Consider the following 26,873-nt stretch of genomic DNA (forward strand, 5'->3'; position numbering starts at 1 on the left):
AGATTTTGACTGGCTTAGGCGCTGGGCGTCTTCCCCACGAGACAGCGCCTTGCCAGATGGGATATTGTGCCCTATGACCAGTGTGCCAACTGTGGTGCTCCCGAGAGCCTCGGGCATGTTTTTTTCGAATGTGTAGTGAGAACAATGTGGCGGCTTGCATATAGGATGTTTAATGTCCGCATGAACCCCGGCGTCAGGCGCCGGCGCAACCCTTTTGAACACCTTGTGTTCACTGCTGTTCTGTTTGTGTTGTGGCGTCGCAGGTGCCTTGCTTAGGCGCGCCGCACTTCCTCCAGCGCAATGTACCCAGCCTTGCAGAGGCTGCGCCTCGTCATCTGGGAGTATCTGCCTGGATAGTTAGAAACAGACGGTGAGACGCGGTTTCTGCGACGCTGGAACACGCGCTTCTATGTTGTACGGGATAGCAGACTTGAGATGTCTGTCGTCTTTTATTAACCCCCCCCCCCCCGTCCCCGTTTATACTGTTTTCCCCTCTAGAGCTGGTGAATCATGTTTTTTTTAGTTCATTATGTATATGTAACCTATAGTGTTTTGTATAGTGCTTTGGTTTTTGAGCAATGTGCGCTTTGTATCAATAAATTCTCTTTATGGTCAGAATCTACAAAATCTACACAGTTATACATTTTGTATAATTTCATTTACAATGTAATTGAAAAACTGTATATATCATTACGAGCAGTCAAATAATTGTTTTCTAAATGTACATAGTGAATTTTGATGTATTTCCTCGACATAAGGTATGTTATGTGCAGTGTTTCTTGTTGTTAACCGTGTATGTTTTCAGTTTTGGTCATTCGTTATCACACATGTCAATGTATAGTGTCTAATGAAACCTTTTATAAACACTACAGTTTTCCGTAGTTCATTTTGGCCATTCATAGGTTCTGATTTGGAGTCCTTGACATTGGTTGTGTCACATGCATTGAGTAGGCGTCCCTGCGTGTTTCAAGTGAGGGGCGTCCCGTGACTTAGTCGCCATGGCACATGCAATGCCATTGAATCCATCGAAGACTTTGATATTCGATATAGTTGTCCCTGCGGGGATCAGTCCCGAGACCATCGTTGACGCGGCGGCCTCAATAGTGGGTTTTCCTGAAGTCTATTGTGTACAATGGGCGCCCAGTCCTTTCAAGTGACAGTGAAGAGCATGGCATCCATGCCTCTAACCGTCGACGCCGGCTGCCTAGTCATCGGCAGCGAGCGTATCCCAATTGTTCCAGTAGGGCCACAAGTGACCACCGTGGCCTGCCTGTTCCTGCCGTCATGCGTTTCAAACCAAACGCTTGTCCAGGTCATTAGCCAACATGGCAAAGTCCTGCCCGTGACTGCGGGCCAGATGGGCTCCGTAAGGGTGTTCTTACTGGGACGAGGTATGTGCGGAAGGAGATGTCATCCACGTCACCAGTACCCAACAGCCTACGCGTTACTGGCCATGGCGTTACCATTGGCTACAGAAGTATGCAGCGTATCTGGCGGAGATGTGGGTCCTCGGACCATTTTAGGGTGCTGTGCTCAGCGCCTTTTTGTCGTCGCTGTGGTGTCCATGGTCACCAAGGCGAAGGTTGTACCCTGCCCTGCCGACGCTGCGGTGATGACCACCCGACCGTGACATGCTCTGTGCGCCGTTCCTATTCGGACGCGGCGGCAAGTGGGTTTCCCTCGCTCACACCCGTGAAGTCTACAGTGCTGGCCCGCTCTGCCAAGCCAGCTGAGTCAACTAAAGGCCAGAAGGAGATACAAGTAGACTCTGTGAAAGATGCCACATCAGAAATAGGGCCAAGTTCTACTCCTAGTACACAACACCGGTGGAAGAAACGGCCAGAAGTGGTGACGTGCCGTTTGACAAGCATACGGCCGGTACAACCGAGGTTGTGGTTGCATGCGCGATCACGGCTGACGCAACGGAGGACCCCGGATCGTGCTTGAGATTGAGCTAGTTGGAACATCTTCATTGGGACAATTGGGAGAAGACCCCGGATCCTTGGATGAGCTTTCTGCTATCGAAGTAGTTCCTTCCACATAGTCGCCAGAACCGCTGTGCACGTTTAAATTTTGCGGCGTCCAGGCCAAGCATAGAGTTCGGGGAAAGAAGCTGCAGTCGGCGTCTAAGGCTTTGGCACCACAAAAACCCGTGGTGCCCTCGGAACGCCGGCCAGTCGTGCCATGAAGCTTGCGGCGACGCTCGCCACTGCTGGCGTCTCAAAGTTTCGTGGAGTCCTGGAGAAGCAAACGGGGCGCGTGAAGAAGCTACCGGCATTGCGAAAGGACTTAAAGGATGAATCCGTGGCTGTAAACAAGGAACGGGAAATGGACGATTTCAGCAGCTCTTTCAGCCTTGGTGTCGGACACTTCCTGACGCTTTCTACACTCAGTGAATGTGACATGAACAAGGAGCTCCAGCAAGACGGGAATAAGCAATGTGTTTCGTCGCCCTCAAAATCGGACATGACACGAGAAGGTCGCTCGGAGGAACATCCGCCCAAGAAGTCCGGTTCTTCTTCTGGAGGACCGGGAAGCCCCGCTTAATATGAGTGCAAAGCACCTTTGTGGTGTTACCTCAGGTCGCACATCTGCCTTATTGGCTTCCTGAAAGCAATACCCGGTATAGTATTAGGACTCAAAATGCTTTGTTTAAATGCCCAAGGATTTCGGAGCAAACGGAAGCAGACAGAAATAGTAGATTTGGCTTTAAGAACAAACTGCAATATCTTGTGTCTTCAGGAAACAAATTTTATTACTCTTTCTGATGCACTGGTTTTCAAGCGCCAGTTTCATTTGGAGTGCTTCTTTTCGTTTGTCACTTCGCTCTCGAGTGGCGTAAGAATGGTGGTGTTGAACAGATGCCTTTTACGCGACCATCAGTTCACATATGACGGGTTAGGGCGTGTGTTAGCGTTAGATCGTTCATTTTCGGCTTTGAGGTTGCGCATTTGTGCATTTATACGCCGGCGAACGCAAGCCTTACAAATAACTTCTTTAAAGGGATGTTTACATTTCGGATGGCCGCCACGTAAACAAAGTGTGCGATTTTAATTTTGTCATAGACAATTAAGATGTCCAAGGCCCTGGTCAAGGGCGACCGGCTTGAAACGCACGTGAACTGCAGCGTATGGTTCAGAAATTTGCGCTTCTTGATGCGCACTAGCTCATACATGGGTCGCATTTCTGTTGGAAATGGCGTTGTGGTTCATCGGCGAGCAGGCTAGACCGCGCGTATGTGCTCCAGTCCCTTTCTACATGCGTGACGGCTAGGGATGATCTTGCCTTGTTTCAGACGCCGATTCACATTTCTGACCACCGGCCAGTATTGCTCACTCTTTCCATTCGTAGAGCTGGCTCATGTCGTCCGTGGCGTTCTGATGTGCACGTACTTTCGCGTTCGCGTGAGAGCTTGTCACGAGTCCGAAGACCTATGGCGCTGCTTCGCTGAAGTGAGCATTCCAGGAACTAGCAGTGATTAGTACTTCACCAAGTGGGCTCTGCGCGCCTCGCTTAGTGATAGTGGTAAAAATAAGTGGAATACGCTCAAATAAATTTGGCGTATGCATAATGTCGTTGCGTCATACGGCACATTAGCAATTACGGGATGTAATAATTATACAAATTTAGGAGCTTGTGGATTTTAGATGCTGTAGCTTTTCCCCCGAAAAGGATCAATACGAGACGTAAGAGTAGAAGAATGCGTAATAAAGATGCCACTCTAAATTGGCAGGAAGAATATACCTTCTCCGTAAAAGTATTTCTAATAAATATGCCAAGAGCTAGATGAGCTTCGCTGAAGTGAACATTCCAGGAAGTCGTAGTGGCTAGCACTTCACCAAGCGAGGTGAAATGTTTATACATATTGAATAGGAACGTTATCGAAACATGGGCCTCACGCAGATATTATGTCTTGCCCTTTCGGATGGAATGGCAGAAATGATGGAAGGACATCCTATGAGTACACACATTCGCGAAATAGCTTGTGTACACAAAACGAAAGAGAAATTGTCTGCTCTAAAATCCCCCCTTTGCAGGCATAGAAACTTCAGCCTAAACATGATTATCAGGTGAGATTTGAGTACATTATCCCGAGAAGCTGCAAAGAGCTGTTTGAACCTTTAATGCCGTCTTTTAGTTCAAAGAAATAATGAATCAGTTGAATCTAAAGGTCATGCTAAACTGGATACTCTTATCGGGTGAGTTAAAATAAGGGTGAAGCGCGTATATGTATAAAACATTTAGCCTAGTGCTGGAATTCTTGATCTTCCGCCATGCTCGTAGGTCAATGGAAGTTTTCCAAGTTGGAGTTTCCCCTCCTTTTTAGTGCCGGCCTAAACTGTGTTAAATAGCACTACCTTTTAAACCTGACCTGAAAATGGCATCGCGACTCATTCTAAGGCTTGTTTGTTGATAAAGGCTCTGAGAAAGAAGACAGCAGACAGGCACAGTGGCTCCTGAGTGACGAAGTAAAGGAAAAGAAAGTGAGATTGAAAATGTTGGCAGCAAAGTGAATTGAACTTTTTACCTTTAGTGTGGCTGTTAAAATGAAGGATTTGAAACGCCGAGCCCAAACGTCCAAGGAAATAGAGTATGAGCAAGCAACGTACAAAAATAAAAGGCAAGATGACATCAGTGTCTAAGGAGTACGAATGAGGAAAATCTAATTGCGTACCAAACTATGTCTACAACCATTTATTTATATGAGTTTAAAATGCAAACTGCCGCCGGAAATACCCTCCTTGCGAAGCATTTTATGTGGCATTCAGCTCTGTGAACGAATTTCAATACTTCATGTTCATGTTGAGCAGGTAGAAATCAAGGCAAGTAAAAACCATAGGCAACGGGAAGCGGCTGCTATCGTCCCTTCTATTCTTAACAGCACTTGTGCGAAATAGCTACAATTAACCCACACTTATCTGCAGAATAAGTTCGAAACAAGCATTGCGCATGTTAGCCCGATCTTTATTTCTTTTAGTTAATTCTTCTAGTGCACCTATAAATTAACAATCTTTCTTGCAATCAGCATGCTAGGTCCTATACTGGCCCATGAACTAATTTGTGGAAAGACGTTGGAACGCAGTGAACGAGAAGATATCCGCTTAAATATGGCTTCTTAAGGAACCTGTCTCGAAGGCTCGTATGACTAACTAGTGTTCAATAACCTTATAGCCGTTGCCCCCCCCCCCCCACACACACGCACGCACGCACGCACGCACACGCACACGCACGCACACACACACACACACACACACACACACACACACACACACACACACACACACACACACACACACACACACACACACACACACACACACACACACACACACACACACACACACACACACACACACACACACACACACACACACACACACACACACACACACACACACACACACACACACACACACACACACACACACACACACACACACACACACACACACACACACACACACACACACACACACACACACACACACACGAACGCGCAAACACACACACACACAATCTATCGGTGCGTGAAAAATTCTAATGAGTAGAGATTAATTCTACTGCAAGGACTGCCTGACAGTTGTCTTCGAATTATGCCTTGACTGCTTTAGAAACATTGTTTCCCATACTTTCTTAAAAGCTGAGGTATTGTGACGCTTCAGACCGAAATGTATCTCGGAAAAACCTTTCAACCGGCCATGAAATTCAGATTGAACCTTGTCTTTCAACTGACTGCCGACCAACGTCCGTGTGAAATAGCAGTCAGCTTTGTCTAGTTGTTATCGAAAACCGAAATGAACTTTTGCAGGCAGAAACAAAAAACCATCGTAAACATATGAATACTTCTAGATAAGAACATTGGAGCGTGTGAAACGCTACACCGACCAGGTAAATGTTTACATCAAGTCCAGATTTTTCGGATAATTTGCGCTCGTAGTTACAAAAAATTTAGAAGCGTATTGGAGCTCATATATTATGGTTTATGCTGTCGTTTTTTGATCAACGACCCCTGTGAATACGCTGCTCTATGAACCTTTAGAAACGTTCTTCGAACTGTCATTAAAAAAAGAGGCAGGGTTTTCTGTTCCGTGGTATTTGTCCAAAAAGCACAAATGATGGCGTTCCTAGCATTTCATTCTGCGACTCTAGAGGGAGTATAACCTATGCGCTTCTAGAAGATATCACGAGTAATATAAGAAACATTCTTTCCGGGAAAGTCCCATAATTGGTTCCTAAGTATTCGTTACGAATACGAATTTCCGTTCATGAAGAGCCATGAATGGTATTTATTACTTGGTTCTGGGCTTCTGCCTAGCCGCGAGCAAAGCCGGGACTACCAGTAAGAAACGTAAGTATTTTCTCAATTTTTTAGACGATTTCATAACATAGTGTGTCAAGTAGTGTTTTTGTTTCTTTTTGAGAAGTTGAATTTTTTTATTCAGTATATGGTAATGAATGGCATAAAAAAATGAAGTCAGCCTGTATGGATAGAATACCAGCCGCTAATAACTAAAAGAACACCACTCTGTTCTAAAACAGCTCTCTTAAAAGGGATATACAGGTGTCGCCGCCACAGGCGATTTTTGAAAGTGCGAATCACGTGACGAGCAAGGGTCCCGGAGACTGTCTAATATGTATAAGGCTTACATGTCTCAACTGATATGTTTTGTTTGGAAAGTGCGTGCACTGCACACTTTTGCAATGCAAAGACGATGTCAAAAAGAGAGACCAAGTCTTAGCAGCAAAACAAACAAACAAACAAACAAACAAACAACAAAAAAAACCACGCGATCGGCGAGGCCACGAATATTCAGTTTCGGTTCGGCATATTTCGGCTTCGGCCCTTTGCAGTTCTGTGGCTTGTCATTCGACGTGCATCTGTAAAGAAACATACTTAAATAAAGAGTGGACACTCCAATAGGGCTTTGCGGCCTAGGGACTGCTGCCACCAGCGCCCCGAGCGGCTGGTCAGGCCAAAAAGTTTGTCCTCCGAGATTTTAGGCGCATGCTTTAGCTCTGTTTCGGTTACGGTTTCGATATCAATGCTTTCGATTCTAATTTACTTTTGGCTACTAAAACATTCAACTACATTGTGTATAGTGTAGCACAGGGGCTTTAACATTTTTATCTGTGTCATGTATTGTGTCATCTCTCGAAGAACCTAAGCGCGGCTGACTTAGTTCATGAAGGTTAGAAAAGAGAAATGAGTCGAAGCTTTTCTTATTGTAATTTATTACCTTTATTGAGCCACCGTGCGACTGCGGTGCTGCTGTGTGTTCGCTTCCTCGTCTGTATTATAGTCGCGACGGGCTATCGTCTGAGTGCTGCACAGTACTGTCAAAGAACGGTTGTGTCGAAGCAATTTATTTGTATTGCCAAAGAGTTAAAATGTACGTGTTAATGAGGAAATTAAAATGGTGATGCTCTCTACCCGATTAGCTCTACGCACGCAGGCGTAGAAGAAAAAAGAGAAAAAAAAAAAAGTCGCGATGGGCACCCACCACGCCCCGTTTTGCCCGCGTTACTTCGGAGCGCGCTCCCAGAAAGCGAGCCGGCGGCAGCCGGAAGGGGGCGGCTACAAACACGCGATGAAGGGTCACCATGATTAGATGCGAGGAGTCGCAAGGAGCACTTATTGTTGTATCTATTAGTAATTTGTACGCAGAGAATCTAAATTTGACTGGGATACTTACAAAGACCACTAATTGCATCGCTAATTGCATTTGAATGTTACCGTAATATTTTAGGGCCGCTTTACAAGCGGACAGAGCAACACCTTTAAGAGCGCTATTGCATTCCCGGAATCTTCGGGATTCAGAGGTTGGCACGGAGGTAGTTAAAATGTTAAATGTGTTTAGTTGGTTTGGTTCTTTGAGGTGCTGTACCTGCCTTGCTTCACGGCGGATACATGCATTTTGAACGAACGATACACAATTGGAGGTATATATGGGGTTGGTTCGAATCCGTATTACAAACTAGCCTCCAGCTTGAGGAGCAGGTGGATGCTGAAATTGGGCAAAGCGGCACGATACCACCCTCAACGCTGCAAAGAAAAGAACTATGGTATCACAATATTTATAAGAAAACACGCGAGTGTTTTTCCGAGCTGTTTTTTTGGGTTATGGCGGCACCTATTACGTGAAGGGTACAAACTCGTTCATTAAAAAAAGCAGCGCCACTGCCGTCGTGCACAGCAGGTTTGAGAAACAAAAATGTAAAAAAAAACCCTGCATAGCTTTTGTTTCAAAATTTTGGCGCAATTCTTACTATAACAGCGTTCAGGGTGGTGCATACCATTTCGCTTCGGGATTAGCATCTATCTTCCAGTCATGGTAAAGGGTAGTTTGCGATTGGGATTCGAACCAACCACATAGGTACCTCGAACGTACATGTCATTAAATATACCTGGATTCCAAGGGAAGGAAAGCGTAGCAGGGGGCGGCAGAAAGTTAGGTGGGTGGATAAGATTAAGAAGTTCGCAGGGGTCAAGTGGATGCAGCTAGCACAGAACCGGGTTAAGTGGAGAAATATGGGAGAGGCGAAAGTGGGTATTGCCGCGAAACCTTCAAACAGTATTTGTTGTTTTTTAACAGCCGCCGGCATACAGGCTTATCACTCTGATTCTGGACCGCGTATCAGTTCCGTAATCTTTGTTTGTTATTGCTCGATGTCGCGAGTCACACCTTTATCAGTTTTGTTGTAGCGCAAGACGAACCGAGATCTGTCTCGAAGGTTCCGGCCACTCGGGTGCCTTTCCACAATGTTCCAGCCCGTGCTGGTAGCTGCTTGCGACGTTATCTGGATTGTTCTGTGCAGCCTTTAAATTGAGCGTTGACGAGTGTGACGGGCATTCTTTGTTCGACGTTCGACCAATACGTTTGCAGCTATCGCCGCCGCCGAGTTGCTTAGTTCTTTTGCGGGCGCAAGTCAGCCCAATAAAGAGTTAATTTCCGTACCATAAAGCCTGTGTTTTCTTTTGGCGTGTACGGCCTTGTCACCACTACGTGACATCTGGTGGAGGTGCTGCCCTTGATCGTTCAAGCGAAGACCTACACCTTATTCCTGTCGCCCCGGAAGACCAACCTACAGGTCACCGAGCCAGCCGCCGACTCCAAGGCCTACAATCCGAATACGGTCTGTTGTCTGACCCCATTCGATCTCGAAGGCATCGACGCTAACAATGGCCCAGTCTACAGCACCGGTTGTTTTCGTCCAGCCTCGTGAGCCCCCTGCTTCCATGGACGATCGAATGAAGATGCGAAAGACTGGGTGGACCTTTTCGATCGTGTGGCAGAATTCAACGGCTGGAACGACACTGCGAACCTCAGGCAGGTCTACTTTGTTCTTCAAGGACATGCCCGAGTTTGGTTTGAAAATCAAGAGACTTCTTTCAAGGATTGGGAGATATTCAAAGCACAGTTCCTGATGGTCTTTACAAGTTCTGTCCGAAAAGAAAGAGCTCAGGCCCTCCTCCAATGAAGAATTCAACTATCAAACAACCCCGTCCTGGTCTACGTAGAGGAGATGAAACGCCTGTTTCGCCGCGCCGACCCTAACATGACCGAAGGTGAGAGAATGAAATTCCTAATGCGAGGAGTTAGAGTCACTTTTTGCGGGGCTTGTCCGGAACCCGCCGAAAACTGGGGAAGAATTTGAGAGTGAAGCATCGACCATCGAAAAAACGTTGGATACCCGGATGCGCCACTACGAGCGACCACTTCAACCAGACTACTCATGTCACTACCCCAGCACATCTGCAAGCGGAGAGAACCTTCGGGACCTCATCCGGGAGATCGTGCGAGAGGAGCTCCGCCGACTGATGCCATCATCGCAACAACCGCAGGTGGCGACGCTCGCGGACGTCGTCCGTGAAGAAGTCCAGCAGGCGCTGGGCGTTCCTCAAGCGACGGCTACGACTGTTCCAGCACAAGAGGCAACAGCGATGAACTACGCTGGTGCATTACGTCGCCCTCCGCCCCGACGTGATGACTTTCCGAGCCCCCGCCGCTACCGTCCTTTTCCTGAAAATCGCCCCTTGGCCCCCGCCCGCCAAGCCTACCAACGACCCCCAAACCCCAGGAAGTGCGACGCCTGGAGGACTGCAAACAACCGGCCATTATGCTTCCACTGCGGTGAGGCCGGCCACATTCTGCGGCACTGCCCGTACCAACGAATCCGTCTCCGCGGATTTGCAGTCGACGCTCCACGACCACGCCCAGGTGAACGACCACAAGAAATTGACAACTATCTGCGTAGCGGTGAGATTGCGCCACCAAGCCGTCGGTTCAGATCTCCATCGCCGTACAGGGCCCGCTTTGCGTCGCCAGGCCGTACCTATGATGAGAGTATGCGCGGAAGGTCCCGAAGCCCGCGCAGGGGAAACTAAACAGAGCAACCTTTGGAGGTGAGGTTGCTCAACAGCGAAAAGACGAACATTCTCCACCGCCGACGACCACTAACGATGACGCAGCCATTGCACCGCCGCTCCACACGACGTTATCGACGACAACACGACCAGACTGCAAGCAGACGCCGCCGCCCAGCGAAGTAACAACGGTATGCCCCGGCCATGACCTGAAGAAACGAAGGAGCCGCGATCGGACACTAATGCCCACGTGCAATGCGAGGACGCGAACAAGCGACCTTGAAGTTTATATCGACGATCGCAGAGTCACTGCCCTAGTAGACACCGGAGCTGACTATTTAGTCATTAGTGGACCATTAGCCTCTCAGCTCAGAAAAGTTACCACCGCTTGGGATGGCCCGCTGATTCGCACCGCCGGTGGCAATCTGATTACTCCATCGGGACGATGCACTGCAAGAATAACTGTAAATGGGCGTACTTACCCCACCACCTTTGTGGTCTTGCAGCAGTGCTCCCGCGACGTGATTTTAGGCATGGACTTCCTAAACAAACATAGGGCTATCATCGACCTGCGATCCAAGCTCATCAAGCTCTCTGCAGACAAAGCCATTCCTGCTACGACGACGTCGATGCAACACATCCCTCTAAACGTCCTCGATGAAGAATTGACCGTCCCGCCCCGATCAAGCATCGCAGTCTGCGTAGGTAGCGCAAACATCGAAACCGCTGAAGGCATCGTCGAAGGAAATATCCAATTGCTCTTAGAACGAGGTGTCGGCATCGCAAGAGGCATCACGAACTTCCGGAGAGGTCAAGCTCAGGTTCTGGTAACAAACTTCACCGAAGAATACCGGCATCTCAACAAGGGCACTACGATCGCTTTTCTCGACGAATTAGCGGACCTCAAAGATGTATTCGCCCTCCACGACCAAACGCTGGAAGACGCACCTGACCTATTCCGTCAGCCCACATTTGACATCAACCCGGCATTGACCAACAACAGGAAAGACCAGATTCTCAGCCTGCTTCGAAGCTACGGGGAGTGCTTCTCATCGTCATCGAAGTTACGACAAACACCACTGATCGCATAATAACGGACGAACACGCCCGACCTCTGCGCCAAAGCCCTTATCGTGTATCGCCGCGAGAACGCCAGGCCATTCGCGATCAAGTTGAGGAAATGCTGCGTGATGACGTAATCCAGCCATCGAACAGCCCCTGGGCGCCACCAGTCGTTTTGGTCAAGAAGAAAGACAGCACACTTCGCTTCTGCGTTGATTACCGCCGCTTGAATAGCATAACGAAAAAGGATGTCTACCCGCTTCCCCGCATCGACGACACTCTCGACCGGCTCTGCAATGCAAGGTACTTCTCATCGATGGACCTGAAGAGTGGATATTGGCAAATTGAGGTCGACGAAAGAGATCGCGAGAAGACCGCATTCATCACACCGGACGGCCTTTATGAATTTAAGGTGATGTCATTTGGCCTCTGCTCCGCACCAGCCACGTTTCAACGAGTAATGGACACAGTCCTGGCAGGCTTGAAGTGGCAAATTTGTTTGGTATATTTGGACGACGTTGTTGTCTTCTTGTCAAACTTTGAAGACCACCTAAAACGACTACAGACAGTGCTGGAAGCCATCAAGTCATCGTGGTTAACGCTGAAAGCAGATAAGTGTCATTTCGCCTACGAAGAACTCCGATTCCTAGGTCACATCATTAGCAAAGACGGTATTCGCCCAGACCCGGGAAAACAGCTGCAATCGCACAATTCCCACCGCCTGCCGACAAGAAGGCTGTGCGCCGATTCCTTGGGCTGTGCGCTTATTAACGACGATTTGTCAGAAACTTTCCGCGGATCGCCGAACCGTTGACGCAGCTTACAAAGGCTGACGTACCTTTTAAATGGGAAGCGCCGCAAGGAGAAGCCTTCGACGAACATAAGCGCCGCCTGCAATGCCCTCCTGTACTTGGCCACTTTGATGAAAACGCCGAGACCGAAATTCACACCGACGCGAGCAGTGTAGGCCTAGGAGCCATTCTTGTCCAGAAGACTGCCAGACAGGAAAAAGTAATCGCCTACGCTAGCAGGTCTCTCACAAAAGCCGAAGTCAATTACTCGACGACCGAGAAGGAGTGCCTTGCGATCATCTGGGCTACTTCAAAGTTTCGTCCATACCTATACGGCCGACCATTCAAGGTGGTAAGCGACCATCACGCGCTCTGCTGGGTGGCTAATTTGAAAGATCCTTCCGGCCGCCTTGCCAGATGGAGCCTACGATTTCAAGAATTTGACATGTCTGTAGTCTGTAAGTCGGGCCGGAAGCATTCCGACGCAGACTGCTTATCCCGCGCTCCCGTCGATTCTCCCCCGAAGGGCGATGACGTGACGCCTTTTTGGGACCGGTAAGCGCCAGCAGTTTCGCAGAACAACAGCGATCAGACCCTGAGCTGAAAGCGCTAGCCGATTACTTGGAAGGAAAGACCGCTTCCTCTCCTGGTGTCTTCCGGCGACATTTATCATCCTTCACGTTAAGCAATGGCCTCCTCGTGAAGAAGAACTTCGCACCCAACAAGACCGCGCAGCTTCTCGTAGTGCCTAAAGCCCTTCGGCAAGAAATTCTGCAGGCGTTGCACGATGAGCCCACAGCAGGCCACCTCGGATTTGCGCGCACGTTGCGTCGAATCCAGGAGAAGTATTACTGGCCGCGACTGCCTGCCGAAGTTTCCCACTACGTGAAGACGTGTCGTGAGTGCCAACGACGCAAGACGCCGCCGATCAGACCAGCAGGACTACTAAACCCGATTCCGCCCCCAATCCTGCCCTTTCAACAAATTGGGATGGATCTCCTCGGCCCCTTTCCATCTTCGTCTATGGGTAACAAGTGGATCATCGTGGCCACTGACTACCTTACCCGTTACGCCGAAGCAAGAGCACTACCAAATGGTACCGCGGCAGAAGTCGCCAAATTTTTTGTCGAACAAATTCTCTTGCGACACGGCGCCCCAGAAGTGCTAATCACGGACAGGGGAAAGGCGTTTACGGTAGAGTTGACGCAAGCCATCCTGGAATACAGTCACACAAGCCATCGACGAACAACTGCGTACCATCCCCAGACCAATGGCCTTACGGAGCGCCTGAACAAAACGATCGCGGACATGATCGCTATGTACGTCGACGCTGAACACAAGACCTGGGACGCCATCTTGCCGTACGTGATCTTCGCGTATAACACGGCAGTCCAGGAGACGAAAAGAGCGACCCCGTTTAAGCTTGTGTACGGCAGGGAGCCCACGAGGACGCTCGACGCAATGCTGCCGCACGTAACCAACGAGGACAACCTTGACGTCGCCGCCTACCTGCAGCGTGCAGAGGAAGCCCGACGACTCGCACGGCTGCGTATTAAAGACCAACAGCGCACTGACATCCGACGATACAATTTACGACGACGCCACGCAGAGTACAATCCAGCAGACCAAGTGTGGGTTTGGACACCAATTCGCCGTCGCGGATTAAGTGAAAAGTTGTTGCGTCGATACTTTGGGCCATACAAAATCCTTCGCCGCGTCGGACCACTGGACTATGAAGTCATTCCCGACGGAACGTCAGCATCACAACGGCGACGCGCGCGCCCAGAAATTGTACATGTTGTGCGACTGAAGCCATATTACGCGCGTTAAAGAATCTGTGGTGCTTAAACTTTGCAGTGTTTATCTTTAAGTTTCTTTGTTTTGGAACATCGAGGCGATGTTTTTTTTAAGGGGGGAGTAATGCCACGAAACCTTCAAACAGTATTTGTTGTTTTTTAACAGCCGCCGGCATACAGGCTTATCACTCTGATTCTGGACCGCGTATCAGTTTCGTAATCTTTGTTTGTTAATGCTCGATGTCGCGAGTCACACCTTTATCAGTTTTGTTGTAGCGCAAGACGAACCGAGATCTGTCTCGAAGGTTCCGGCCACTCGGTGTCTTTCCACAATGTTCCAGCCCGGGCTGGTAGCTGTTTGCGACGTTATCTGGATTGTTCTGTGCAGCCTTTAAATTGAGCGTTGACGAGTGTGACGGGCATTCTTTGTTCGACGTTCGACCAACACGTTTGCAGCTATCGCCGCCGCCGAGTTGCTTAGTTCTTTTGCGGGCGCAAGTCAGCCCAATAAAGAGTTAATTTCCGTACCATAATGATGAAATATAACTGTAGATGTTCGCTGAGAACTGAGACACTGTGTCTTCCATTCCCTGCAAACCAAGGCGCATAAGGACATTTATCACAAGGCTGAACTCTGGGCCAGTTTCTCAGCTCACAATGTTAGCGGAATGAAAAGACGTCTTACAGGCACTAAAAGTCTTAAGCTTCCTCCTGATTTTTGACTGAACGATATGTATGTATTACCGAGTAAGAATATTTTGACAGTACTGCCTGCATGATTGGGTTGGATGTCTTAGTGAAACTTGAATCCCCGGCCACACTTTTTATTTCAAACAAACTCGACGTTTCCGAGCCAGCTCCGCTCCTTTTTCAGGTTTGGCACGAGACCTGTTGCTTGCAGGTGTAAATACAGAAGGGAGGGCCGAGGATACGCATTTATTTTTTGAGAGGGAGTAATGGGGCCGATGAGCTTTATGCCGTTTGTTTTTGGTAGTCAAAGCAGCATGGCACGGAACTTTTCGACTGGAGATAGTTTTTTGCAACGGGAGATGCGTCCAGAATTATCTCGACACGTCTAAGCATCCAAGCCACAAAAAAGTTTTTTTACTTTCGTCCAGTGTGTTGTATCAGCTTTTGGCGCCTCGTCTCTATTTTCTAGCTAGCTTTAAGTTGAGCGCAGTCGAGAGTGAGAGGCAATATGTAACTCGGGGGTGTGTTGCGTCTGTCGCGTGTGTCGTTTCGTCCCTTCCTCATTGCGCAATCTTGCTTTTTGGTCGCAGATGTACCAACAAGCCCTTAAAATGACCTTTCTTCAGGTGATATGCCAGTGACATTTAAGGAGGCTTTGCCTCTTGTATGGGTTTGTTTACCGACACTCGTGCATTGTACACCAGAATTACAAATCTGATATGTTGTCTTGTTACGAAGTCATAGGCCTTGATTTAGTGAATGATTCTGAAGACGGAAATTGCAATTAAACACGTACCAAAAGCGCGTTTAAGTTTGCTTTCCACAAAAGTAGTGCAAGCTAATCTTCAGTTTGTCGTCATGAAATGATATAGTGGCGCAAAAATATCAACTCAACGATTGAGCTGTGACGTTCCGCGATGCCTGCTCATAAAATTCCGACGTCGATATTGTAGTTTTGAAGGCCCCCAGCCCAGGCATTTTGTAGAAATAAATGGGAGACATGCATTTGCTTGTTTGAAATGAACACGTCTCTAAAGTTCGTTGGACCATTGCTGCAAAACTGCGGTCCATGTGAGCCTCCAGTGAAGATAACTGAGTAGTAAACTTCAAAAAGGGAGTACAGAGCAGTAGTGTTGGCTTCAAGTTGCACTTGAGGATTGATAGGTGCGCCAGCATAATTAACAACATGGGACAAGAATAGTGCCCTGCTGGATAAAAACATTGTACTTCTTAAATATTTTGTCAAATATTTCATGGAAAAGCCAGCACTGAGAAAGGAACTTACATAGCAGGCCCACAGAAGTCGTGACCATTGTTCTGGGATTTGGAGAACCGCACCTGCAGTAATGTATGGTATTTAGTTCTTGTTTGTACGATTTATGAATCGAGTCGATTTTCAGTAGCGCTATGCAGGATACCACAGTTTCGTTACATTCTGATCTCCCTGAACTCTAGCGACGCCTTCAGATGATAAACAAATGTTATCAAGACGTGAAATTATCTACTCCCGACCCTCAGAACGCCTTCTAGTTTCATCGGTTTATAAAGGGTCTCGTTTGGTTAACCAGAATTTCGGAAAAAGTATGACTCACGTGATTACACTGTTGGTGCTTTCTTTCATGTCCTTATCGTGGCACCTAGTATACTAATTATGATTTTAGCGCGTTTTTTACGCGTTCCCCGGTACGTACCCACCAATATATTGTGCGCAAAATGTGCACTGAGCGCGGTTTAGCACCACGTTTAGTTCATTACCCCCTTCATGGATCACTGCCTTGTCGTGGCGGAGGGGCTTGCGAAACTCGATGAAGTCGTGAGCTCTGCTGTGTAGGGCCACCCAAGATAGACAGGTCACGGCAGAGAGTTCTGACAAAATGTGATTCACTGGAGAAGGTAATGGCAACCCACTCCAGTATTTCCTGTCAAGAAAACCCTATGGCCAGTCACAACACCATTAACGATATGACGCCGGAAGATGAGCCCCCCAGGTTGGAAGGCGTCCCACATGTTACTGGGGATGAGCAAAGGGCGATTCCTAGTAGCTCCAGGACGAATGAAGCGGCTGGGCTAAAGCCAAAAGGACGCTCAGTTGTGGATGTGTCGGGAAGCGACCGGAAAGTCCGATGTTGCAAGGAGATATATCACATAGCAACATGGAATGTAAGATCTATGACGCAAGGTAAACTGGATGTCGTCAAGCGAGAAATGAACCGATTGAACATTGATATTTTGGGTGTCAGCGAGCTCAAGTGGACCGGAATGGGAGAATTTAACTCCGGCGACCATTATGTCTTTTATTGTGGGCACGAATCCAAGAGAAGGAATGGGGTCGCTCTCATAGTAAACAGAAGAATGGGTAAAGCAGTGCTAGGGTGCAACCCCAAAACCGACCGAATGATTTCACTTCGGATCCAAGGTCACCCTCTCAACATAACAGTTATCCAACTCTATGCACCGACCACTACTGCTGAAGAAGCTGACGTTGAGAGATTTTATGCGGACCTACAATGCCTTTTAGACCGCACCCCATCATCAGACGTCGTTTTTCTCGTAGGAGACTGGAATGCTAAGGTCGGGAGTGAAGAAATATCCGGAATTGTAGGCAAGTTCGGTCTTGGCGAGTCAAATGAAGCTGGACAGAGGCTAGTAGAGTTTTGTCAAGAAAACAACCTGACCATAGCGAATACTCGTTTTCAACAGCACAAGAGGCGCCTGTACACATGGACTTCACCGGACGGTCTGTACAGGAATCAGATCGATTATATTCTTTGCCGGCAGAGATGGAGAAGCGCTATACAAGCAGTAAAAACAAGGCCTGGGGCCGATTGTGGCACCGATCATCAGCTTCTTGTTGCCAAAATTAAGCTTCGATTGAGGAAAACTCAGAAAACTAGAAGGTCTTTCAGGTATGATCTGGATCAAAATTCCATTAGAATATGCTGTGGAAGTGAGCAATCGATTTCAAGAATTAGATCTAGAAGACAGAGAGACCGATGAGATGTGGACTGATGTTCGTGATATAATACAAGAAGTTGCTACTAAGGTAGTTCCAAAGCAAAAGGAATGCAAGAAAGCAAACTGGTTATCTGAAGAGGCTTTGCAAATAGCTGAGGAAAGGAGGATGGCAAAAGTTATGGGGGAAAGAGAAAGATACAAGGTTCTCAATGCGGATTTTCAGAAAATAGCAAGGAGAGATAAGAATGCCTTCCTGAACATACAGTGCCAAGCAGTTGAGGACAACAGCCAATTAAGGAACACAAGAGCTCTGTACAAGACAATCAAAGATATCAAAGGAAGCTTCTGTGCTAAGATGGGCGTGTTAAATACAAGCGAGGCAAGGACCTCACTGACGCCTCAGAGATAAAGAAGAGGTGGCAGGAATACACAGAAGAACTGTACAAGAAGGACCCGAATGTGCAAACCCAACATAAGACGGTTGTGATTACTGATCTCGAGCCGGGCATCCTGAAGAGTGAAGTTGAATGGGCCTTAGCCAGTCTTGCTAAGAAGAAAGCCAGCGGAAGTGATGGCATTCCAGCTGAGTTGCTTCAAAACCTCAACCATGACGCTGTTAGCATTCTGCATACATTATGTCAGAAGATTTGGACAACTCTGCAGTGGCCACAGGATTAGAAGAGGTCAGTTTACATCCCCATTCCAAAGAAAGGCAGTGCCAAAGATTGTTCCAACTACCGCACGATCGCACTTATTTCGCATGCTAGCAAGGTGATGTTGAAAATCCTCCAAGGTAGGCTGCAGCAGTATGTGGATCGGGAGCTTCCGGACGTGCAAGCTGGGTTTCGCAAGGGCAGAGGAACTAGAGACCAAATTGCCAACCTCCGCTGGATCATGGAAGAAGCAAGAGAGTTCTAGAAACCCATCTACTTCTGCTTTATTGATTATGCGAAAGCGTTTGATTGCGTAGATCACAGCAGATTGTGGCAAGCTCTCCAAGAGATGGGAGTTCCAATTCACCTCATCTGTCTCCTCAGGAACCTGTATGAAGGACAAGAGGCCACAGTCAGAACTGGGCATGGTCTTACCGATTGGTTTCCGATTGAGAAAGGAGTGAGGCAAGGCTGCATACTGTCACCCTGCCTATTTAACCTATATGCAGAGTGCATCATGAGGAAGGCCGGTCTGGGCGAGTCTTCATATGGAGTGAAGATTGCTGGAAAACGTATCAACAACCTTAGATATGCGGATGATACCACTTTAATGGCAGAAAGTGAAGTGGAACTCAAGAGACTTCTGATGCACGTACAAGAAGAGAGTGAGAAGTTTGGGCTTAAACTGAACATCAAAAAGACAAAGATCATGGCGTCTTGCCCTATCAAGTCCTGGAGCATCAATGGACAAGAAGTGGAAGCTGTGACATATTTTCTCTTCTTGGGCTCCAAGATTACCTCGGAAGGAGACTGCAGCCATGAAATTAGGAGACGCCTGCTTCTGGGAAAGAGAGCAATGGTTAGCCTTGACCGCCTAGTAAAGAGCAGAGACATTAGTCTGCCAACCAAGATCCGTATAACTCGTGCTATGGTCTTTCCAGTTGTGATGTATGGATGCGAGAGTTGGACTGTGAAAAAGGCTGACCGCCGAAGAATTGACGCGTTTGAATTGTGGTGCTGGCGAAGACTCTTGAGAGTTCCTTGGACTGCCAGAAGATCAAATCAGTCGATATTGTCGACCATAAACCCTGACTGCTCATTGGAGGGTCAAATTCTAAAGTTAAAACTCAGCTACTTTGGTCATCTGATGAGAAGAGAGGAGTCGCTGGAGAAAGATTTGATGTTGGGAAAGGCTGACGGTCGCCGGAGAAGGGGTAGGCAGCGAACGCGATGGTTAGATGGCATCCTCGAGGCACTGCAGATGAAGTTATGTGATGTTAGGAAGATAGTGAGAGACCGGAAAGCGTGGCGTGAAATGGTCCATAGGGTCACGAAGAGTCGGACACGACTGAACGACTGAACTGAACTGAACTTAGTTCATTGCATTCCACTTTAACCGCAAGGGGATGCTACAGCCGCGTTATCAGTTGGGGTGGCTTCTGTTTCACGGAATTGATTACATGTTGAACGGAGGCTCCCGTTGGCTCCTGACAGACTGCACTGGAGATTTGACTAAAACGAATACTCTGAAAGTTAAATTTGCAGATTCATGTGCGGTCAGTTCTGCCCTATCGTCTACATAAATGGAGGAAAAGTGGTGAATATTTTTTTACTTATGCATAACCAGAGGAATGCAAAACGAGTTAAATTGCATCTTTATCCTCTTTTGATGGCGTAGCTCACGAATTGAAATTGCCTTACTTCACTTAATTCGTTCAATTCATACAAACTTCTAGTTCAATGTATATTCCATCAACACGTCCTACAAACCTGTGACGTGAAGAAATTTAAGTTGACACAAACTTATCCGGCCGGTAGCCTGTGAACTGAGCGAGCCAATGCTGGAAAACCTCATCACTAAGCGCGTAGGACACGTCACTTATGCTGTGGATCACAGCGACGTGATTGAGTTCAGTGGTCCTTAATGTTTAAATTCCTTTTGACAATCGACCTGTCGTACAGATCTCGAGAACGTGGGTAACTTCCTCTTTGACTCTGAGTACATGAGGCCCGTCACGTCATTTTCACAGATGTTAGTCGTGGTGTAGCCCGTCGCACAGTCAGTGCGGCAGCATTTTCTATAGGAGAAATGTCGCTGTTGCTATATCTCGGTCACATGGACGTTTGCAGAAGCTCGAAGCGGTAGTGCACACTGCAGCTGTCTCGCCATGACAGTCCCCGAGTTGAACTCGGGGGCTTTCAAAGTTACCGAGTTTCTCCCGTGCGCGCCGGTCAGTCAAAACAATAACTAACAGCAAGGGCATGGCGGGCATATATGCTATCGGAATACACGTTACGATCTGGACCCTCTCAACGCTCTTGTCGGCTTCAGCAAAACGATGGTCTCGAACGCTAACAATCTTAACTACGGCACCTTAACAGGCGCCAAAGACTTCCTCACAAAATGCATCTCAGCACCGTCGTGGAAGACACATGAAGCGTCTTGTGAAGCTGATTTTTTAAATCTCGGACTGCGATGGCATAAGAGCACGATATATTCATCGAAATTGTGCACACAGAGGAAAGCACGTGACACGTTGCCCATGGGGCTTCCGAGGCGTAAAACACATAATGACAATAGCGAAACGATGCTATAGAGCACGCGCGATATTCGAACAGAAAGGGCGTTACAGCGTCAGTGTGGACGGTCGTCTTATCAAAGGCAATAAATCTGAGGTCAGCGCAGCGTTGCAGTTGCGGTTTTGTTAATGCTTTCCGCTACATACAGATTGATCGAGCTTGAGTTTTATTGACAACAAAAATTGAAGTTATTGTTCAATGTCGCCGCAGAGGCGATGAAATAGGTTTTATGGAAATGTTGAATATGGCTAAACATAAGAAACTCTGATAAAACTCTTGTGAGGGTGAATTCGGAGAATCCTGCAGAGCGCGGCAGTTCAGAAAATGTGCTCTATAATTAAAGTGAATTTTTTGTATGGACTAGTAACCTCCTCGAAACAACGCCCAAATGAAGGGAAAAATAAAACAAATAATCAAAATACAATTGTCTAATCGAGCTTCCCTTTTTTGCACTGTCGTTCTCTACTGTTCAACAGAACAACAGGGACCAATTGGATATGGCGTATATTTCCAGGCATTGGTCTATTATGACAAAACAGTAAATAAGGATGAGTACGAGAAGGTATGCAAAACCGATCAGCGAGAAGACTGCTCCAATGAAGGATTCGTTGAAATATTCAGAAAGGTAATGTGAAAATGTCGGGCTTAAATAGAGCAGTACAATTCTTGAGGGCTACTTATGTTGTGCCTGTGGTGTCATTTTCACTACTATGTCACCAGTCCTTTGCTATTTCTACGGTTTTCGCGTTTGGTGAGCGCTTTCGGATGTGATGTGGCCTTTGCATTTTAATTTATACTCGATATTGCATAGGTAGGCTCAATTCTCCCTGGACGCACGGTGTGACTCAACCATGAGGAAGCGCTATTATAATATATCCCGAATCTGATCGCTTGTTTAAGGGATACAGAGGATGTATCATGCTGACCTCTTACAATCTTGGACGTGTTAAAGGATTTTTGATCGTCAGAAAAAATTCTAGGATGAACTTAAGACTCCTTAAAAGCGATAAGGTGAAAGCATTTGGATAGTTCTACCATATCGTTTGAACTCAAGAGACTTCTGATGCGCGTACAAGAAGACAGTGACAAGTTTGGGCTTAAACTGAACATTAAAAAGACAAATAACATGGCGTCTTGCCCTATCAAGTCCTGGAGCATCAAGGGACAAGAAGTGGAAGCTGTGACAGAATTTTTTTTCTTGGCCTCCAAAATTACCCCGGAAGGAGACTGCAGCCATGAAATTAGGAGACGCCTGCTTCTGGGAAAGAGAGCCATGGTTAGCCTTGACTGCCTAGTAAAGAGCAGAGACATTAGACTGCCAACCAAGATCCGTATAACTTGTGCTATGGTCTTCACAGTTGTGGTGTATGGATGCGAGAGTTGGACTGTGAAGAAGGCTGACCGCCGAAGAATTGACGCGTTTGAATTGTGGTGCTGGCGGAGACTCTTGAGAGTTCCTTGGACTGCCAGAAGATCAAATCAGTCGATATCGTCGACCATAAACCCTGACTGCTCATTGGAGGGTCAAATTCTAAAGTTAAAGCTCAGCTACTTTGGTCATCTGATGAGAAGAGAGTAGTCGCTGGAGAAAGATTTGATGTTGGGAAAGGTTGAGGGTCGCCGGAGAAGGGGTAGGCAGCGAACGCGATGGTTAGATGGCATCCTCGAGGCGCTCCAGATGAAGTTATGTGATGTTAGGAAGATAGTGAGAGACCGGAAAGCGTGGCGTGACATGGTTCATTGGGTCACGAAGAGTCGGACACGACTGAACGACTGAACTGACTGACCGTATCGTTTATTTGACAGAACAGAAACACGTAGTCGTTCATCGCTGTCGAACCGAATGCCAATGTAAGTCTGTTGATGTAAAACACAGTGCTGATTTCTATGCTTACTTTATTGATTTCTTTCATTTGTAACGAATACAGGATGATCAGAAAAGGCCCGGTGTCTCCACATAATCGTGTATGCACAATGAATACGATGCGCTGCCTTGTAGTTAAACGCATGAAATTACATCGATTGAGTACCGCGAGCCTGCCACTCGACGTCACCTGACTGAGCGCAGCTGGCGGGGTGATTCGCTCATTCCAGGGGTTGTCATTACCTTATTTCTCACCTCTCTGTGGCGTCGTACACATCTGCTATGCCTCTTTTTTTCTTCTCCGCAACTGGCGAGGTCGGTGGAGCACGCATCTCTGTCTGAGTTACAATACCAAATCTCTTCGCGGCGGAGTGGTTCAGCGGCGCCGCCTATGTTGCTATCAATATGGCAGCATAGCTAGACAAGAAAAATTGCGATCTGATCCTTACGAGCTCGGGGGGGGGGGGGGGGGGATGGTGGTCGAAAACATTGATCGGCAGATGCGAACACAGTAGCTTATGCATAAGCTGACACTAAGAGGGACAGCCCTCGCAAGCACAAGGTCGAGGTTCCTAGTGCTGGACCCTAGTGACATCTTCTGCCGCCGGGGTTTGCCCGACTGAGGCCTGTTGGGAGTGCACGTCAGCAAGGTGTGGAGTAGTGAGTTGCGCGCTCGGCCTCGGATCAGACGGATAGAGGTTCCATTCCCGGTCAAGACATGTTTTTTGCTTAAAGTGGCGGTGCAGTGTTAGTTCCTGATTGCAATTTGTGATCACACTTTCTTTACGCGGCGCGCATAAGCCAAGAAAGGCTTTCGCCCTAATATAAGGCTGAAATCAAGAGATCCTGGCCTGGGTATGTTTTACACACTTGGTACATTTTTCCAGCATTAGTCGGTATGGGTTTAAAACGTTGTGTCGAAGATGGCGAGATTTATTGAAGTTATTTGATTTTCTCTCGTATATAGTGGCAGGTGAATATCATATCAGCTTGATTGTTCCCTGGACAATTATGTAAACTGCAGAGGACGACATTTTTCCGGCGTAATTCATAGAGCTGGAAACCGAACGATTTCGTGGTTAACGCGCTTGCTGTACTTGGCGAAAGGGCAGAACCTTTCCCAAAGAGAAATACGTCAGCCATCCGAAAACTAAGTAATGGTAAAGACTTCATCGCCCGAACGGCCGACAAAGAAAATTTAATGGTGGTCCAAGAGCCCCCGGCGTCTTCTTTCTTGTGTGTGTCTGTGCTGCGCTGAATACCCTGTAATTATGTTCATCGGCAGGACTACGAACAAAAGGTTAGAAAACTTATGGACGGCCAAGCCTAAACAAATTATTAAAGCAGGGAACTTCTTAACTTCCGAAGGAAGTAAAGAAACTTCCCTCAGAGATTTTGAAGCATTACCCGGAATTCCAAAGCCTTTCCTTCCATTTTTCAAAAAACTGGAAGAAGCGCTAACACATTCACATGAAAGAAGACACGGACAAGCTCTCACCGACAACTGATCTTTTATTGAAGCGAAACACAAATTATATAGGCACACCGTGGCGGCGTTAATCAGAGGCAGCAAACGTCAAAAGGTGAAAGGACCATAAAACAGATAAAAGACAACAGGCATAAAGGTTATAAAAAACAGCTATGATCGAATGGAAAGGCTAAAAAAAAAAAACCGATGGTTCGGAAAAAACAAACTGATCTATGACACGTGGTGTATAGGGCCAGATGGAACGTGAAGACAATCACAAGTCCTAGAATACCTTTACTTCCACCTCATAAGCTGGAACGCTCAGCACTGCCATTTTTGTGGACTTCACAGACATTCACCGACAAGTTCTCGAGTTTGCCGTTGATATCAGTACAAGGACAAGCCTGGACTCGGAGGAACTTCTCTGGCTACTGGAGCTCTGCCTGAAAAGTGTTCCTTTTTGCTTGAAAGTTTACTTCTGGAAGCAAACGAGCGGGAATGTCGTAGGCCCTGCGATCTGGGTGACTGCTGCCGACCTGAGGCGAGATTTTTATTTATTTATTTATGCATACAGCAGACCAATGGCGAAGTCTAGCAGGAAGAGCAACAGCAGTGAACAATACAGTAATGTTCACGCAAACAAATGCACTAGAGGCATTTCCTCAACAATCGAAACTTTTGTTGGATAAATTGGGTACTGCTTCTGCATCCCGAGGAAATAGGAGGTAGAAAACGTGAAACCTGCAGCCTCCTCGCCGAGCACTGGGAGCGCACTGGCCACGAAATTGCTCCCGAAGAAGCGATGGTGTTGTCCATAGAGCACAACTCATTTAAGAGGCGTCAAATCGAGTGGTCGCATACCCAGCAGGCTTACGTGACTTAGAACTCTGCCCTTCACATAGGTGAATGGCCTGCATCACGTGGCAAGAAAAAGAAAGCAAACGTCAACCCTTGCCGCTGCTCACTCCTTTTTCAGTCTACCTAGAAGAAGAGACGAGGTCGGCCTCAGAATATAAGAAAATTAGAGATTTTGGTTTGCTTCGCTACTTGGCAACTTGAAATCAACCTTGGCAGCGATGCAAAAACTTTAGAATGCAGTCCCTTAGGGCTATTTCTGTATTTAAGTAGGCTTTTTGAGCTGATTATGACGGAGGAATCATATTGAGATTGGGTACAGGAGTGGAGAGCGAACACGATTTCAGTAAAACGTTGTAGACACACATTTCTGACCTATATGTTCCTAAAGCTTATCATAGACATGTGCTTGAGATATAGATTATTTCGCACCTTTTGTATGCATATTCGACTCATTTGTAATAGATGTAAGACGTGGCACCAATCACGTTGAGCACTTTTCAGCTTACACATTTATTGATCGCAGCAAACCACAGCCCTTCTTTTATTTCGTTGTCATGATCGGCAGCGCCGCACTTTCCGGCTGCATTGAGACACCGTTTGCGACCTGCAAAGTTAACAGAAAATTGTGGAAACTGAAGTAGCCAGGATTTTTTTTGAGGGCGGATTTTTTTCCTCTCCTTTGTACTGCACGATAAATAGTGCCAGAGCCTTAATCACGTATTAAATAGTTAGTGAACAATGGCGTTGTATTTTTCCTGCATTCTATTTATACTTTATTCTAGGTGCAGAGGTATTTTATAAATAACAGCGTCATGATACAAGCATATGTGACAAATGTTACACAGGTAAGTGCTAGAATCATGTACATAACTGTGAAATGGGATCTCGCTTAATGGTGAGAGTTGCATTGAGCTGTAGTGTTTATTGCTGTGAAGAATGCCACACCTTGTAAAGTACCTTTTGAACGAACTGACTACGTGTATTTTGCGCAATATCTACCTTGTATAAATAGACCTAAGGAACATGACGGTCTCGCCTCATGCGCGCTTTCATTTATATTGGACATACCTTTAAACAATGGTTGAGTAAAGTTGGGTTATATTTCACATTCTGTTGGGCCATGTGCGGCCGGTCTTAAAAGTTTTGTTTCTGCTGACTGTAACCGGTTTTGTATCTATGCCAAAAAAAAAGAAGTACGCTATGTTCGCGCTTTGTTCTTTCTACATTGCTAGGAACATTTATTTTAAATATAATTGGTTGAACTAAAGTTTCGCTGCTTTAATGGTCTGAACAATCGTTTTGTGTCTGCGAAGTATAATCCTTGGAGGTAAAACGATTTAAGAATCAGTCTCCGGTGCACTGAGTAAACGTTATTGCAACTTGCAAGCACTGGGTGTTTGAGGCCAGAAATGGTATGTTTTCTTACAATGGTTTTCTCCTGTGATGGTATGTTCATCACGTAGGCCGATAAGGGACATGTACCCGGAACTTTGGACTGTGAAAAAGGCTGACCGCCGAAGAATTGATGCGTTTGAATTTGGGCGGGTTGGTTACGTACATTCATTATTACAGCGCAAAGACGGACGGGACAAGAAAAGGACCCAACAGCGCTGTTGTGTCCTTTTCTTGTCCCGTCCGTCTTTGCGCTGTAATAATGAATGTTTGAATTGTGGTGCTGGCCGAGACTCTTGAGAGTTCCTTGGACTGCCAGAAGACCAAATCAGTCGATATTGTCGACCATAAACCCTGACTGCTCATTGGAGGGTCAAATTCCAAAGTTAAAGCTCAGC

General features: G+C 47.0%; 1 protein-coding gene across 1 annotated transcript in view; it reads left to right on the forward strand.

The window, feature by feature from the left end:
* Nucleotides 1–6,152: 6,152 nt before the first annotated feature.
* The window catches only part of LOC146173621 (uncharacterized), a 39,088-nt gene continuing 18,367 nt past the window's right edge, over nt 6,153–26,873 (forward strand). Inside the window, exons 1-3 of the mRNA XM_084583686.1 lie at nt 6,153–6,349; nt 21,370–21,518; nt 25,866–25,928. Of these exons, the coding sequence (XP_084439812.1) occupies nt 6,277–6,349; nt 21,370–21,518; nt 25,866–25,928 (285 nt within the window). The 5' untranslated portion in view covers nt 6,153–6,276. The remainder of the gene's footprint in view (nt 6,350–21,369; nt 21,519–25,865; nt 25,929–26,873) is intronic.

Source organism: Amblyomma maculatum, chromosome 11, assembly GCF_055883805.1.
Source record: "Amblyomma maculatum isolate TAMU_Amacu chromosome 11, ASM5588380v1, whole genome shotgun sequence".
Lineage (NCBI taxonomy): Eukaryota > Metazoa > Arthropoda > Arachnida > Ixodida > Ixodidae > Amblyomma > Amblyomma maculatum.